Source organism: Ceratotherium simum, chromosome 30, assembly GCF_057802395.1.
Source record: "Ceratotherium simum simum isolate JZ-2026a chromosome 30, ASM5780239v1, whole genome shotgun sequence".
NCBI lineage: Eukaryota > Metazoa > Chordata > Mammalia > Perissodactyla > Rhinocerotidae > Ceratotherium > Ceratotherium simum.
In genome coordinates, this window is record NC_141929.1 from 14026299 (window position 1) to 14043111 (window position 16813).

The 16813-nt window shown below is 46.6% G+C and overlaps 1 protein-coding gene across 1 annotated transcript in view; it reads left to right on the forward strand.

Moving 5' to 3' along the window:
* Positions 1–12411, forward strand: part of GLG1 (golgi glycoprotein 1) — a 152993-nt gene extending 140582 nt beyond the window's left edge. Inside the window, exons 20-26 of the mRNA XM_014792685.2 lie at positions 261–384; positions 1102–1244; positions 1435–1536; positions 2840–2947; positions 4411–4531; positions 5171–5277; positions 7286–12411. Of these exons, the coding sequence (XP_014648171.1) occupies positions 261–384; positions 1102–1244; positions 1435–1536; positions 2840–2947; positions 4411–4531; positions 5171–5277; positions 7286–7453 (873 nt within the window). The 3' untranslated portion in view covers positions 7454–12411. The remainder of the gene's footprint in view (positions 1–260; positions 385–1101; positions 1245–1434; positions 1537–2839; positions 2948–4410; positions 4532–5170; positions 5278–7285) is intronic.
* Positions 12412–16813: the final 4402 nt, after the last annotated feature.

Genomic DNA, 16813 nt, shown 5'->3' on the forward strand with positions numbered 1-16813 from the left:
GCCATGTAGGTAGGGAATCAATCCTACAGAGAGTAGGAAACAGTGAGGTGGTAGAAAGAAATGTGAGAAATATAACAGAGACTAGGTAAAGAAAGGGGGACTTGAGACTGAGTGCTTTTTCAGGCTTAGCCAGTTGTCTTGTACCACATGATGCCTTCTGGCTGCTTGTCATAAGCTCCTCAATAGATGTAAGAGTGATACAGATGATGTTAATTGTTGTATTTGAATAGCTATTTTTATAAAACTTTGTTTCTTTGCAGAGGTTCTGTCCAGAAGCAGATTCCAAAAACATGTTGCAGTGCTTGAAGCAAAATAAAAACAGTGAATTGATGGATCCCAAATGCAAACAGATGATAACCAAGCGCCAGATCACCCAAAACACAGGTAAAATCTTGGCTTGGCTGTCCTGGTCCCATTAAGTACAGCATAAATGGAATTAAGTGGGCAATATACTTGCATAGTTAAACTATAGGTGGTTTGTTGATCGTGAATTTTTAAGGGAAGAGTCTGAATGTAAGCAAAACGACTTACTCCTTCCTTAAAGAGTGTCCGGAAGAAGAGAATGAAAGTCATGTGCAAGAGGAGTCTGAAAAAATAGAAAACTGCCTTTGAAGGGCGTACAAAAGGAATCGGGGCTAGCATTCCATGAAACATCTAGAGATTTAATAAAACTTCATGCATGTGGTAGGAGAATATATGGGTAATCTGTTTTAGAACAGAGAAATTTCACCTCTGCATTGCAAGACCTTGTAATTTAATGGACAAGGTGAGTTGCAGATTCTGTTTTCAAAAATATATTATGGGGAAAGTTGCTGATGTCTGCTTGATTTTTGTGAGGACTGCTTAAAATCTTGGTCTGAACAAACCCTGCAGAGTTGCTGCAGAGTAGGATTCCTGGGGGTCTCCACATCCACTCTTGCACTGAATTCTATTGCTGATTAAAAACACTGTAGTGTGAGCTCACTAAACATTTATTAAATAAACAAATCATTGGTTTATTCATGGTCATTGCCATAATATGCCCCCTTTTGGAAGGTGAATCTCAAAATTTGAGAATCCAGGTGGAATATTTTGTCATGTACTTATCACTTTCTGCTCTAGATTACCGCTTAAACCCTGTGCTGAGGAAAGCCTGTAAAGCTGACATTCCTAAATTCTGTCATGGTATCCTGACTAAGGCCAAGGATGATTCGGAGCTAGAAGGTCAAGTCATCTCTTGCCTCAAGCTGAGATATGCTGACCAGGTAAAGTGGCCTGGGTTTTCCACAGAGGTGTATTTATGGAGCCACCACTATTCCTGGCAGTTTTTTTCTTTGAAATGCTTAGCTTGCTCCTACTTCCCCAAGACCTTTTTCATACCTTCCGCAGGCCAGGGCGAAATAAAAAGCTGAAGTTGTCTAATAGGCTGACTTTTTCTCCCCTTGTCACATGTAGCGCCTCTCTTCAGACTGTGAAGACCAGATCCGGATTATTATCCAGGAGTCTGCTCTAGATTACCGACTTGATCCTCAGCTCCAGCTACACTGCTCAGATGAGGTAGGATTTGAGTATGAAACTGGTTGAGAACAGAGAAGTTTTTTGGTTTTTTTGCTGAGGAAGATTCACCTGAGCTAACGTCTGTTGCCAATCTTCCTCTTTTTTTTCTATGTGAGCCACTGCCACAGCATGGCCACTGAGAAATGAACGGTGTAGGTCCATGCCTGGGAACCAAACCCAGGCCACTGAACTTAACTGCTCGGCCACCGGGGCTGGCCCTCAGAGAAGTTTTTACTGGAGAAAAGTTGTTTATTCTACTCTCTTTCCCTTCAGCTCTGAATCCAGGGTTAGTTGAAGGCCCATCTTCTCGGCTCTCCATTGTCTGAGTTCCTGGTTCTTTGTAACACTGCGTTAGACTTGGCATTAGTCCTGTCACTGTACAATGTTGGTTCCATAATTCTCTATGGAACAAGAGTATTCTTTTATTGTATCTATCTACATATAGTTTGTTCTTCCCTTCTCCTTATTCTGATGGTCAACCAGAACACCCTCAAGACTTGCCAGAAAGATAGAAGTGCTCCTATAAAGAAGTGCCTATCCTAGGGCCAACCCAGTAGCATAGTGGTTAAGTTCGGTGCCCTATGCTTCGGCGGCCCAGGTTCGCAGGTTCGAATCCCAGGCGTGGACCTGCACCACTCATCAAGCCATGTTGTGGCAGCAACCCATATACAAAATAGAGGATGATTGGCACAGGTGTTAGCTCAAGACCAATCTTCTTCACCAAAAAAAAAAAGAAGTGCCTATCCTTGGAAGTGACTTCCTAGCTAAAAAAGGCCGTGTGAAAAATGTTGTTCAATATATGTCAATTTTAGGGGATCATAGCTAAAGCTGTTTCAAAGAAGCTTACTCATAAAGCTGTCCAAAGAAGGTTATGTTTTTAATCTGTGCTGCAGGCTATGTTTCAGGACCTGTGTTTGTGTTTCCAAGTTGTGAGTCTGAGTTGACTGAACCTCTGTAAATGTCAAGCATTTGCTTCTGGTATTTTACTTGGCTGTATAAACTTCATGTGGAATCAGGGAGTAGTCTTCTTTGTGACCAGTCCTGGGACAATACGACTGAAATCTCAGGGTTGACAACATAAAGATATATGCATTAACTGATTTTGACTCTGTGTGCCAGTCCTTGTGAAGGAGAACGGGGCCTAGCATCCCATACAGGAGAGAGGGGAGAGAAATCCACCAGGAATCTGTTTGAGAAGAGCCCTGGGCACATGTGTGGGAGGATCACCAAATCAACACATTTCAGAAACAAGGTTTCTGGTGAAAACAGGGGTGGGCTTATTTTTGGTGTGTCCCCTAAACAGATCTCCAATCTGTGTGCTGAAGAAGCAGCAGCCCAGGAGCAGACAGGTCAAGTAGAGGAGTGCCTCAAAGTTAACCTGCTCAAAATCAAAACGGAAATGTGTAAAAAGGTAACCACCGTCAATCACCATTTTTCCCCCGCTTGCTTTTCTCTTCTCTTTCTCTTGTTCCTTATAATACTATAGTCTGCGTGTCTTTTTTTTTTTTCTTTTTTGAGGAAGATTAGCCCTGAGCGAACATCTGTTGTCAATCCTCCTGTTTTTGCTGAGGAAGATTGGCCCTGGGCTAACATCCATGCCCAACTTCCTCTACTTTATATGGGATGCCGCCACAGCATGGCTTGACTAGCGGTGTGTCAGTGCGCGCCCAGGATCCGAACCTGCGAACCCTGGGCTGCCGCAGCGGAGTGCATGCACTTAACCACTATGCCACCGGGCTGGCCCCAGTCTGCACTCCTTAGTAATAAAATCTAAACCTTTCTTTTCAGCATTCTGCTCTGTTTCCTCTTACCAAACTTTAATTTGGTTCTTGAACATTAATTGCCTATAACTTAAATATTCTTTTACACTTGCTAATTATTTGTGAGTATGTCTCATCCCCATGACTAGACCGTTATTTAAGGGCACTGTGAGTGCTATACCAAAGCAAAATATCAATTCCAATATTTGACATTATATGCATTATATCACATTTAGCAGATATTTTCATCTGCTAAAAATGTTTCTGATTCTACATGGTCTGAGAAATGGTAGGAGCTAGCTAAAAGCTAAATCCAGATATTTTCCTTAGACTACTTTGTCATCAAATGATCCCATCTAACTTTGAGAAGGACTTTTTGAACCATATTTGAGTTTTGTTTTTTGGTTTTTTGTTTTTATTGTTGTTTTACGGGGATTACAGTCTTTCTATTGAGGGCAAACTAATTTTTATTTAAGAAAGTGTTTCTGGCCTGTCTTTACGTCCTGTAATTTCATCATGTATAAATGGAGAGTCTGCAGAGCTGATTTAAGTTCTATCATGTTCATATTCGTCTCATTCAGAACATCTTTAAACTCAGATGAGAATCATTCTTAGAGTGGAAGTTACCCTCTGTCAATTCATTTTTTCCTTTTGATGGTAATGGAGGTAAAGTGAAACATTTTGCAAGCAAATAGACCTTTGATTGGGAATTTTAATATAGCATATTACTCTGATTTTCAGATTTCACATTTTCATACTTCTTAAAGTAACAAAGTAACTGTATTAAACAAATATAAAAACTAACATTTAGTATTTAATAATATGGCATACCAGAATGCCAAAAACCGAAATCTGATCTTACAGTCCCCTGCTTTGCTTAGCACACAGCTTTGCATACGAAATGTATGCAAGTCTGTTTATTGAATTAAATTGGATGCTAAAAATCTGCGGGTTTTTTTTGCATCATCATCATGTTGCCGCCTATCTCACAGTAGGGTCTATTGACTCAACCTTCCCTCCTTAACTTTTTGCTTGTATATAAAGTATTTATAGACAACAGATCTGATGCATTTTCTCTACAAAAGCTCTCTCTACAATAATGTTCTCTTCCTAGGAAGTATTAAACATGCTGAAGGAAAGCAAAGCAGACATCTTTGTGGACCCAGTTCTTCATACAGCTTGTGCCCTGGACATTAAACACCACTGTGCAGCCATCACCCCTGGCCGAGGGCGTCGTAAGTCACTGTGTTCCCGTTGACACTGTCTGAACTATCTTGGGGGGAGCAAAGACTCCCTGTGAGACATCAGTTGCTGCTACTCTGTTCTGTAGCTTCAGTTCAACCATAGACAACATCCCCTGGGGTCCTGACTGATGCTGGGAATAAGGCTTTGTGGCAAAATGAATTTAGGAATAATCCTGCAGGTTTGAACTGACCTAGCCGTGACCAGAGGTAAAGATTCGATGAGAAGGGAAAGTTGAGTTATTTGTCAAGGAAGCGAAAGTTAAGACATCATCATGGCCCTTTTTACCCCTTGTCCAAACTAGACCAGCTTCTTCAACTTCCCCAGTGGCCACACTGGGCTCAACAGATAAGTCTATGTGAAGTGCAACCTGGGTAGGTGTAAAGTTGTTTCTGAGCCATGCGTGCCCAATAAAAAAGAGAGATTTTGAGAGAGGCTCTGGACAGCCATCCTTGAAAGTTAAATATTCTTCTCCGTGTTAGATCTTGGGTTCAGTTTCCTAGAATGGATTGAACTTTGTGTAGCCTACAGATCTGAATTCTCTGGTAGTTAGGTACCCTTCTCCCCAACCTTACAGAAATTTCTCTTCTGTACTGTTTCAGACTCTTCTTCTTATCTCTTTCCTTCCACAGAAATGTCCTGCCTCATGGAGGCCTTGGAGGATAAGCGAGTGAGGTTACAACCTGAGTGCAAAAAACGCCTCAATGACCGGATTGAAATGTGGAGTTATGCAGCAAAGGTAATGACCAAGAGAATCTCCCGAAGTGGCCATCTCTCCTATCAATTTTCTAGTCTCTGTGAGATACTTCACTGGTCTCCTTGTCTTTGTTGTGAGACTGGCAGTAAGTGTATTTGAAAAATCTGTCAGCGCACCTATAAGACCCTTGGCTATCTGCGAGCCTGGAGCCATCATCTCCCTTTGCATTGAGTTGTGTGTGCAAGGCTTTGCCAAGGCCACTACTTTCTGCCCTCAGTTGCCCACAGTCCACCACTGAAAAGTGAGTCACCCAAAGGAAGGAGATGACTTAAGCCAACCATGCAAAGAGAAATGAGACAGCATGCCCATGGGAAAAGAAAGAAATCCAGCCTGTCTGTCGTAAAGCTTGTTTTTCTAATTTTATAGTTTTGGGGGGAAGAATATGTATGTGAGACTAGCCCTCAGCTAGCCGGGAACATGGAGAATAATAGGATAATGAAAGACTTCAGGACACTAGTGAATATTTATGGTACCCAGGCAGACCTGGGCTGGAGAAAATTTTTCCTACAAAAATTCAGCCTCAGTGAGAAGAACAATAACACTTCTTCTCATGTATACATTGCTTTGTAGTTTATAAAACACTTTGATGGATATATTACCTCATTTGAATCTTGAAACCCTTCGAGGTGAGTGGAATGATCATTTCTTTACTTTCTGGTGGAGGAAACTGTGACTTCAGAGATTATGACTTGCTCAAGGTCCCTTGGTGAAAAAGTCATTTCTAGATCCATGCTCTTTGTATCACCCCACACTGAGATGGACCTTCCCAGTTACCTTAGATCAAGAGAGTGACCACGAGAACTCCCCTCCTTCTTGCCCAATTCCTCCTGTCACCCATTTGCTTAAAAGTCAAGGGTAACAGGCAAGCGGGAAAGACCACAGAAAGTCTTCACACCTAGGTGTAAGAGAGATGAGAGGAAGAAATCATTGCTGTCCACATAGCAAGCATGCCCCTTACCCCTTCAAAGGAAGCAAAGTCAGCTTTGAAGCCCTTGGTCAGATGAGCAATGACACTAAATTAATCTCTTCTCTCCTCGCTGGTTTCCACTTTCGAGTTGCTAAGCATTGCTTCAGAGTAACTCCACTGCTTGTTTTGTGTTGGCAAATGTTGGTGCTCAAATTGCCATAATCTGAAGCCTCCCTGCTCTGTTCTGTGTACGTGGAATGAGCATAGAAGCAGCCCAGACCCCTCCCAGGCACCCAGGCTAAGGTGAGACTCAAAAGAACAGGTTCGTGTGTGCCTGGCAAACCTTTCAGTCCTGATTCTGCCATAGCAGGCTACCATAGAGGTCCATCTGAGAAAGCAGTGAGGGAAACTGAGGATGAAAACTGGTTAGACTATCAATGTCCACAACTGGGGGAGTAGTTAAGTAGATTCAGTCAGTATAAGTCATGTTTGCACATTGGTTTTGATAGGGGGAATGCTTATGACATAATGGTGAGTGAAAACAAGTCAACATATAGAATTAGCCCCCAACGCCATCTCAGCTTTTCTCTTTGTTTTTAAAAAGGTAGCAAACATGATGAAGAAAATAAATCAGAATACCTAAGAACCTGTGACCTTGTGCAAGTCACTTAGCCACCTCCTACCTTCAGGCCTCAGGGTCTTCATCTGAAATATGGGAGTAGTAAAATCTATTTGCAAGGATTGCCATGAGGACTAAATGGTTGAAAACACATCTAGCCCTTTGCCAGGGCCCAACACGTCATCAAGTCCTCGGTGTGAAGGCTATTATTATGTTGGCTATGATGAACTGTATGAGACTCCACCTCTTTGTATTTGTCTGTATCTTCTAATCTTGGGCGGTAGATATATACAGTATTATGGTCAGGAAAAAGATTTTAGCTCTATGTTTGATTTTCTTGTCCTTGCCCTCTCTCCGTGAAACAAATGACATAAATTAAACTAGGAATCGAGGGGGGCAAGTTAGAGCTAGCAGGGGCCACACCCAAATCTCTCAGAGGATGATGCTGCCATGTGTCGTTCCAGGTGGCCCCAGCGGATGGCTTCTCTGACCTCGCCATGCAAGTGATGACATCCCCGTCAAAGAACTACATTCTCTCTGTGATCAGTGGTAGCATCTGTATATTGTTCCTGATTGGCCTGATGTGTGGACGTATCACTAAGCGAGTGACACGAGAGCTCAAGGACAGGTAGAGCCACCTTGACCACCAAAGGAACTACCCGTCCAGTGCCCAGTTTGTACAGCCCTCCTGTATAGTGTACCCACTCACCTCGTTCTTCTAAGAGGTGACACCAACACCCATGTTAGAGCAGCAGCAGGTATCCACTGCATTGTCCCATCTCAGACTTCGCCCATGTCCATGGTGTCCTCCTCCTTCTCGACCATTTGTGCAGCATCAGCAGCTGGCCGCTTTGGTTCTTGCCTTTGTTGGCAAACTTGGGTTTACCTGCCTATAGACAATTCTCTTTCATACCAATGGAACTACCAATACTTCCAGAACCAACTCACCTGACCTGCAACTCAAGTGATTTTAAAAAAAAAAAAAAACACAAAAAAAGCCCCAGAATTTTTAGAGAAAGAAAAAAATGTATATAGTAACACATCTCCAGGCTTGATTTGGGCATTGGGGTTATTTCTTCTGTGTGACTCTGTAAAATGAAGGCAGGACTTTAGAGGGGAAACGCACCACCCAATATGCTATAACTGGGATGTCTTGCTCATTTCTCAAAAACACTTTTGGGCCATGGACTTCACCGAGTAGTGGGAAACCACTAACTATCCTGGTTTGGGTCTTATTTTCTTCTGCTGAAACAGTGATGCCTTCCAGTTCCCACCCTAATAGCACCACTGCTGATCAAGACTCCAGGGCCGTGATCTGCCCACCTCAGTGACGTAAAGCACGAGCTTCCCTAGGCCAAGGGAAAGTGGTTGGGGAAGGGGTCAAAAGTGTGTGAAGCTGGTCGGTCCACTGATCTGCACTGAGAGGCTGGCCCCTGAGTCCAGGCAGCAGGAGCCCAGTAATATTCTTCCTCCAGGCTAGCGCAGGTCTCAGTCACATTCGGATTGACCCTGCCGGGGTAGCAGTTACTCCAGAAATCCTCCACTTTGCTAGAGGCAGTGACTGAGGGGGCAGGGGGCTCAGGGCAGGAAGAAGGAGTGGGGGATTGATTCACTTTGCTTTATTTTTCAGGCAACAATGCAGGTCAGAGACAATGGCTTATAAAGCTTTAGCGTGGTCTCAGGGTGTGACTGGCGGTCCAACCTGACCTTTCTGCAGGCTCAAGGCTGCCTTCCCAGACAAGGTCCTTTATGGCTCTATGTGGAGAGGGTGTGGAAAGTTATTACATTAAGAGATGGAGGCTTTTGTCCATTTTATTTTTCCTTTCTGTCCATTTGCTGCATACACCCACTGTAGTAGGCATTGGCTTTATGTTGTACTTTGATGATTCATCAGTCTTTCCAGAATCGGAGCTTTACAGAAGCAATATTCCTGGCTGTCCTCCCTCATCCCTCCAGTGTGGAGATGACAGGTTTGGAGTATAAAGAGGGAGACATGCAGGCATCACGGTTCGACCTGGCACACCTTGGCTTGAGTTTGGGTCTTGAAGTCACAGTGGCTGCACAAGAGGGCGGCATGTACAGTAGGAGATATATTTATATAATATATATTTTATTAACCTGTTAGACGTCCACAAAGTGTTATAAATCACGTGCCTAAAACTGTCCACATAAACCATGGCACCCTTCCTTGCCCTGCCCCTCCTTTGCCACTGTCCACATGTGCTGCGAGATCTACGCAACGTCTTCCCCGAAATGTGTTCAATACGAAGTGGGTCAATTTGTGGATCAGTTGATCCAAATTACTCCTTGTCTAACCTGACTGACATACATTTGAATACTGTGGTTTTCTTCTTTTTCTTTCTTTTTTCTTTTTGCTACCCTTCCTGGAGGCAGTGGGTTCCAGAAGCCAGCTGTATATCCCCCCTGCCTAGGGTACTGCAGGTCTCCAAAGGGAGCTGCTAAGCTGCTTGGTCCACTCAGTCCTGCTCTTAGGGTATTCCTGATTCTCAGCAACTGTCCTGGGATTCTTCAGTCTCATAAAACTTGAAACTCTTGGAGTCTGAGCAACACCCCCCTACTGCCACCACTGTTGTACTGAATTGAGCTGGTGCAGATATCCACCTCCAGGGGTTCCCATCTGGGTGGTGGGGGCTTGGGTTCAAGCACTGGGGATGTCATCTAAATGTAGGCCCCGCACTGACATGTCTGGTGTGATTTACAAGATAGGATAAATGTTCACCATTTGATGAGAAGGGGGGTATTTCTCCATCTCTGCAGTCTCCCTCCCAGTATATGTAAAACATCTCCATAGTTGAATGTGTCTCGGTGTTTCTGTTCTTTTTGAACTGAGAGACAATCTCAGTCGTTGTCTGCAGCAGATCTGGAAGTTTGAAAAGGAGTTTGATTCTTGAAACATTTGTCATCTTTAGAAATGGTCAGAATAGAAGGGATAACTGCTGGTATCCTCAATTGCTGGTTGCTAGGAAGCATTTCACCATCGTACTTGGAATAGTTTCATATGACTGGTTCTTGAGGGTCCCAGTTAGTGTTCCTGAGCAGTTTTCTACATCTCAGGGGCCCAGCACCATCTGAACGTGCAGCCCAACCGTATTCTATACCCCATTTGGTATAACAAAACCAGTTCTGGGGCACCTCTGATTACTGGCCTCATAGGTCAGTCATGGTTGAATGTGTCAGGCTGTGTTGGCCTGACACATTCAACTAGTCAAAGTTGATTAGTTGACACAAATCAACTAGTCAAGAAGAGGAAACCATGGCCCTAGTGGAGGGGCTAATGCTGGACCTTGGTCTTTATCTCGTCTCCTGATGTCTAGCCCGTGAACAATAACGTAAGCAAGGCTCTAGACACTTGCTGAAAATTATAGTAGCTAGATAACTCATGTGGCCTTGTCAGCTCACTCCAGTGTGTTAGGGACTCATACTTAGTGTGCTCCACAACACTCCAGAGGCACCAGCAGATCAGTCTCCTGGGCTGGAGGCTCCGCGATACAGGAAATCAGAAATCTGGGGAAAACATCAAGAACAAGACCGACTGCTCCCTCTAACGGAGCTACCCACAAAAGGGTAGCTCCAGGAGTGAGACCTTTATCCTGGTGCATCCCTGCCCTCCCTCTGCTGTTGCTGCTGTCACAAGAGAAGTCTGCTAGTGAGATGTGCCAATATGGAAGCCATAGCAAAGGCTTGGGTTCCAAGGAAAGCCCCAGCAGGAAAGCCCCCGTTCTCTGCATTCCCTAGAGACCTCTGGCTTCCACTACCAGTCCCAGTTCTGTGGATCTGGTCAGCTTGTTCTGAGCCAGTGCGTCCTTAGAAGCTAGGGGAATTCTAGTATTTAGTGAGCAAGTGTTGACTTGAGTTCATTGCAGGCCTTTGGCTTTCTCACATCCTGCACTGACTCTTCTTGGGGACAGCAAGCAGCTCTGCTGGTGGGGAAGGAGGGAGATTCTGATTTCCTAGAAGATGCAACAAAAAATTACTACCCGATTTCATTTCTTCCCATTTCTTGAGGTCACATAATAGAAGAATCCAATGGTAAAGAGGTCTGAGGCATCCATTTACATTTTATCAGACAAAGAGGAAAGGGAGTTATGTGCTGACTTCCCTCTACCTTCCCAAGAAAAGATTTACTCTCCTATGTGAGTGTGTCTTCTGGAAATGGCTCCCGTCCTCCCCACCTCCAGGCTTGTGGTACTGCCTCTAGCCCAAAGATCCCCACTGTAGTGAGTCATCCGGGGAGCGGTGGATTGCTTCCTGGGACCTCCTTAGCTGGTCTCAAGTTCCTTTGAGAAAAGGCCTTCACTTTCCATTTCTTCTCCTCCCCAACCAAAAAATAAACGTTCTCCACATATAACTTATTCTAAGTAAGCAGATATGGAGAAGGAAGCTGAAGTAGGGACCCTTGGAAGCCAGCTAACCCAGCCTGACACATTCAACCTAAATTTTGGCCTTAGAACAAAAGGAATATGGCTTTTTGAATCATGTGAATTTTGATACGTTTACTCGCATTTCAGATTCTTAGGAATTTGAGAAACCTCAAAGATCAAATTTGAAAAACCTCAGAGATCCCTTTTATTTCTCACCATTTGGGCAGAACCTAAGTAATTTTATAAAATAAGCATTCTAGTGCCCTGAGTTTCTCCTGGTCCTTTAGGGACACTTCTCTCCTGATTCACCTCTCCCCCACTGCTCTTGAGCTGATCTTCTGGGCTTCCTCTCTCTCTCTTTTGTCTTTGGTTGGCTGTCTCTCTAACTATACTCCTCTTCTCCACTAGGACCAGGGTCACATGTTAGGGTGGTCAAGTTTGAAGTCAAATCCCCCTTCCTGCCCAGACCTCAAATAATAGATAAGTCATTAGCAAACCCAGACTGACTCTTCAGAGTGACAGGCTCCCCCAGGCCATCTGGTGAGATCAGTGTGGAAGCCCAGTGACTGTTTGTCATCTGGAGCACAAAGGTGGGACTGTCTGCTCGGGCTGGTGGTCACAGGGTCCTGATGGTGATTTCCTCTCGTTCCCCCTTCCCAAGATCCACCACAATGCACAGGTAGGGATGTTGGGATATGTGCAGTGGAGAAATCTCCCTGGGCAAGGAGGAAATTCAGGTAGTGCCTCTGTATTCTGTTTTTGCCTTCCCTCCAACATAGAATTGACACCTGGACCCCAGAGCTCCGCAGGCCCTATGCCAGACATGCTAGGGTGGTTTGCACAGGTCCCTGGATAGACTGCAGTGCACTGATGGAATGGCCGACAGGAGAGCTGGCAGCAGGAGGCTTCCTGAGCGGCTTCTCCCAGCACAATGTTCCCAGGTCAGTCCCCACAGGAAAACAGACCGTACAGCAAATGCTGTGTGAGATCTTAGGCCTTTAACTTTTTTTTTTTAAGAAAAAAAGGAAAGTAAAATTAACAAGCTTCTTTTGTAAATGGTTTTCCTTTCTATGTATAAAATCCCAGCAGTTCCTTGTTTTTACATGTTCATGCTGTGTAATTTTGAGATGTTACTGAGACTCTGAACATAATGTGCATTTTTTTCTGTACAGATGAAATGGGAGAATTTAATAAAGAGTTTGCAGGTTTTTACTTGTTAAATCTTCTCTGTGGTGACTGGGAGGACTCTTCAACCACCTGCTCTGCTAGTAGAAGTCTACGGAGCTCTGAGCACTGACTGTGAACTTGCCACTGATGCTCACAAAACTTACTGTTAGGTTTTTAGCATTCTTGGCTGATTAGGTCAAGCAGATTGGGATCATAGGACTTTTATTTTTTTTGTGTGTGTGTGTGAGGAAGATCAGCCAGCCCTGAGCTAACATCTATTGCCAATCCTCCTCCTCCCCGCCCCCCAACCCCCAAAGCCCCAGTAGATAGTTGTATGTCATAGTTGCACATCCTTCTAGTTGCTGCATGTGGGACGCGGCCTCAGCATGGCCAGAGACGCAGTGCGTCAGTGCTCGTCCGGGATCCGAACCTGGGCCGCCAGTAGCGGAGCGCGCGCACTTAACCGCTAAGCCACAGGGCCGGCCCCATAGGACTTTTAGAGGAGAGCTGGAAGTCAGATCTGGGGTTTTCTGACCCTCAGGCTGATGTGTCCAGAATTATTCATTCAACTGATGTGTTTAAGCTATGTCATAAGGCTCCTTCGTGGGGAGAGCACATACCCAGAACCTCTTATAGACACAACACGTGGATGGCACCTGCTATCTAGTAGCCGCCTTCCCATTCAGCCCCAGAACTAGGTCGCATTTATTTCCTGTGCCCTGACATGTCCCCTTTTCATCAGTCCTCGCCTCCCCATTCCAATAGCCCAGTCCTGGCGTCGGTGACCTCTGTGACACCCTTCCTGAGCCTTTTCTTCTACCTCCTCCACTCTCAGCAAAGCTAATTTGCATCTGGGTTTGAAAAATAGTTTAAGGAATTTGCACATAGCAAGGATCTCTTGAAGTAGTAATGTCCGTACTAGGATTCAAGTAATGGGATGTCCAGTGAGATGGAAGGGACTCAGGGACTCAGGGTTTCTTCTCAGAACTCCTCAAATCCATTTTTGACAGTGGTCACTTAGGAGATGGTGGGCCTGAGAGTAGAGTGGAGACCTAGGAGAAGGTGATGAGTAGGAGAAGAAAGGAGGAAGAGCTTTTGGGGGCCTTTTGAGTCCCCACTGCAAATATTCCTCTATCTAGGGAGCTCTGGGCAGCCGTCAGCCCTGAATGGGAGGAGTCTGGTACCAGATGCTCTTGAGTGTCCTGGAGAGGCTGCCCTGCTTTGGTGTAAATGTGGGAAATGAGGCGCTGGGTTCAGGCTCCTCATCTCTGGTATCCCTACAAGGAAAAGGGGCTTACCCCACCCAGCTGTTCTCAGCCCTCGAGGGGATGCCACAGCAGTGATGGGGAACGTGCTGCCCAGCTGAAGCCTTAGCAGTCTCTGAATGAATCGCCCCACCTCCAGATTTTGTGTGTGAAGATTTTTCTGGTAAAACATTCTTGGCCAACTTCAATCCTCAGAGGCATTGGGCATTTGTTCTCAAAGGGGCTAAGAATGATATGATTTTAGCCAAAAAAGGGGAGAACCTTAGACCATCCAACTCTCTCTGTTGGATGAAGAAGTGAGGTGTAGAGATGGGGAGGGTCCTTGCTTTCACAGACGGCTAATTAGCAGCAAAATGAGAATGTCTGCCCCTGCCATATGCTTTTTCCTGTGACTGCCAGATTGGCTTTGGGACCTGTATGACCACACTAAAACCCCCGCCCCCATTAGACTCTGGGTGGGGACGGCTGACCTGACCCTGGAGTCTGCAGACACCTGACAGGCCTCCCCTAGGAGCTACTGGCCTTGGTCCTGGGTTCCCACCTCCCTTGCCCAAAACAACCCACAGCACAGCAGTGTCTTCTCAGATTCCCTGTATTTGTGGAGAAATTTGGACAGTCTGGGACAGAAAAGAGGGAGCCAAGCGGTAATGAAAGGCAGCAGACTAAGAGGAAGCTGGCTGGAGCAAGGAGGGAGGGGCTGGTGCGCAGGCTGCTCCTCAGAGGACGTGGAAGCTACTGGGGCTCGGCCACTCACACCTCAGGGCCCTGACGGGAGTGTGCTTCTGCCCGCCTGTGTCCTGGAACCAGTGGCTGCTCTTTGACCCTCTTAGGTGAGGGGCTCCGTAGGGTGGGCCCAACAGCAGCGATTCCTCCAGAGAGCAGCCAGGATGAGGCCATAGACCAGAGCTGCGCCCAGCAGCCCCAGATAGTAGTAGGTGATGGCAGTGAGGGTCTTTTCCAGCTCCACTGCAGGGAAAACAGGCACAGGGTGAAAGTTGAGCCCACCCAGCCTTCTGACAATGCATTTTCATGGTCTTCTCCCTGCCACTGCCTCCTTCCAAAGAGCTTTCTCTGGCTCACTTTATCCTCCTAAAGGTTGTATTACTCCCCATTTACAGGTGAAGAAGTTAGACTTAAGGTCTGTAAAGGCAGAGATGGTTTGGACTGGGTGTGGTAGGTAGGTGAGTGCATCTGAGGCCAAGAGAGGGTAAAAGACTCACCCAAGGGGTCACAGAGTTGGGGGCGAACCAGGACTAGATGCAGGTGCTCTTGCGTGGGTCTACACACTTTCCTAGACATAAGCTCAGGGCTCAGCTCTGACTCTGCATTGTCCACATGAACTTCCCAGATCCTCCAGGGGGATGTCTCCTCTCCTCTCTGAGCTCCTGAATGTATTCTGTGTTCCTATCCTACAACCCTTAGCGTAGTCTTCCTTGCATTCTAAACATCGGTTCAGTGTCTGACCTAGCTTTCTAGACTCCCTAATGTCCAGACTGTTCCAGTCATCCCTCTGCTGTGGCAGATACTTAGTACTCATAACTATTTGTTGAGTGGGTCAGTTTGACAGTGAAAAGTCGTGGCTTCGCCACCTAGAGGGTCCCAGCTCAGTATGTGGAGGTCCATACCAAGGAGAATGTCTCCACTATTCTCATGAATCTCATTCTAGTTCTCCAGCCTTCTCCTGCACCATAGAACAGAGCAGATCCCTTCAAATAGCTTCCCTCTGCGGTATCCCCCAAAGGAAAGCAACAGGCATTCACCACCAGGGAACACAGAAGCCAAGGGTGAGAGAGTGGGTGTTAGGACCTCATGGGTAGCTGGTTCCACAGCGTCATTGCACAGGCTCCAAAGCCCAAATCCAGGTTCACCTGGAGGCAGGGGGAGAGCCAGTGCTGCTTTACCACACACAGCAGTGGCCATCTTGACCTTCCGGGTAGCCAGGGGGTAATCTGGGTGTCTAGGGTCCAGACGGTTGCATTGGGAAGACTGGAGCACAACTCCTGGGTCCTCGGCACTTACCTTGGCCCCAGGGCAGGGGCAGCACAACTTCTGAGGTCCCACTCTGGTGCAGACCTTGGCAGGTCACAGACATCCCTGCCATCTCCTGAGGCAGCTGCAGCCAGCTGACTATGGGATCCCCAGCTTCCCCAGTGAAGTCGTCCTCCTCCTGGTGTTGGCCTCTCAGGACTCAGGAGACCCTCAGAGGGTCAGGGTAGTCTCCTAGGGCCACACAAAGTGCATGGAAGGGAGGGCCAGAGGCTAGGAGGAACAGGCTGAGCTGGGGTGGCTGGAGAGCCGGGGATTGCATCTCAGCTGTGGAGATTGATGGGAAGAAGGATGTCACCCAACACCACCCACCTCTCTCAAACCCATAGTCCTACTGCATCCCCTTTCTTCCCAGGGCCTCTGGGGACTCTCTTCCCTTCCTCCATGGCCTTCCCTTGCCTTTCCCAGAATCTGCTTTTCCCCACAGTTAGTCTTTTAGCCTGTTCAGCAGAATATGAGCTCTGAGCTTGTCTCTGCCACGTGTACCTTCCCTCCTCTGGGCCTCCAGTATCCTCCCTACAGAGCAAGGGAAGGGAATGGATTTAATGTTCTTGATTAAGCTTCCTCTTGCAGGCCTAAAATTCTGAGTCTAAGGCATCTGTGTCCATCCTCAAATGCTTCCGGTCAGTTCTCTCATCGAGAAGCTTGACCCTCTTCCCTGCCGACAGTCCACTCTTCTGAGCCTTTTCTTCCCCTCATCACTGCCAACCAAGGCTTCCTCCAAGGGGGATCCACCATCTACACCCTTTCTTCCCAAGCCCGCTGCCATGCGCTCCATTGCAGTCCTACACACCAGAGGCCCCAGGGCCCGACACCCTAGGACTCACCCTGATAGAGCAGACAGGTACCCTCTCCAAAGACATACTGGCCTGAAAACCACATGGCACAGTAGTAGATGCCCTCATCAGCAGGGCTGGCATTGCCCACGGTAAGGCATGTGGCATTCTGGGCCAGGTCCATCTCTGCCAGGAAGCGGGGATTCACACCCAAACCGTAGGTTGGGGGAGCCCTTTCTCACTGACTCAGCAAGAAGGTGGGGCCACTCCCCATCAGCTGCCGGTACCAAGACAAGACATGGGCCCTGACAGGGCTGCCCCACACCACACTCCAGATCTGTGGATTGCCTTGTCCA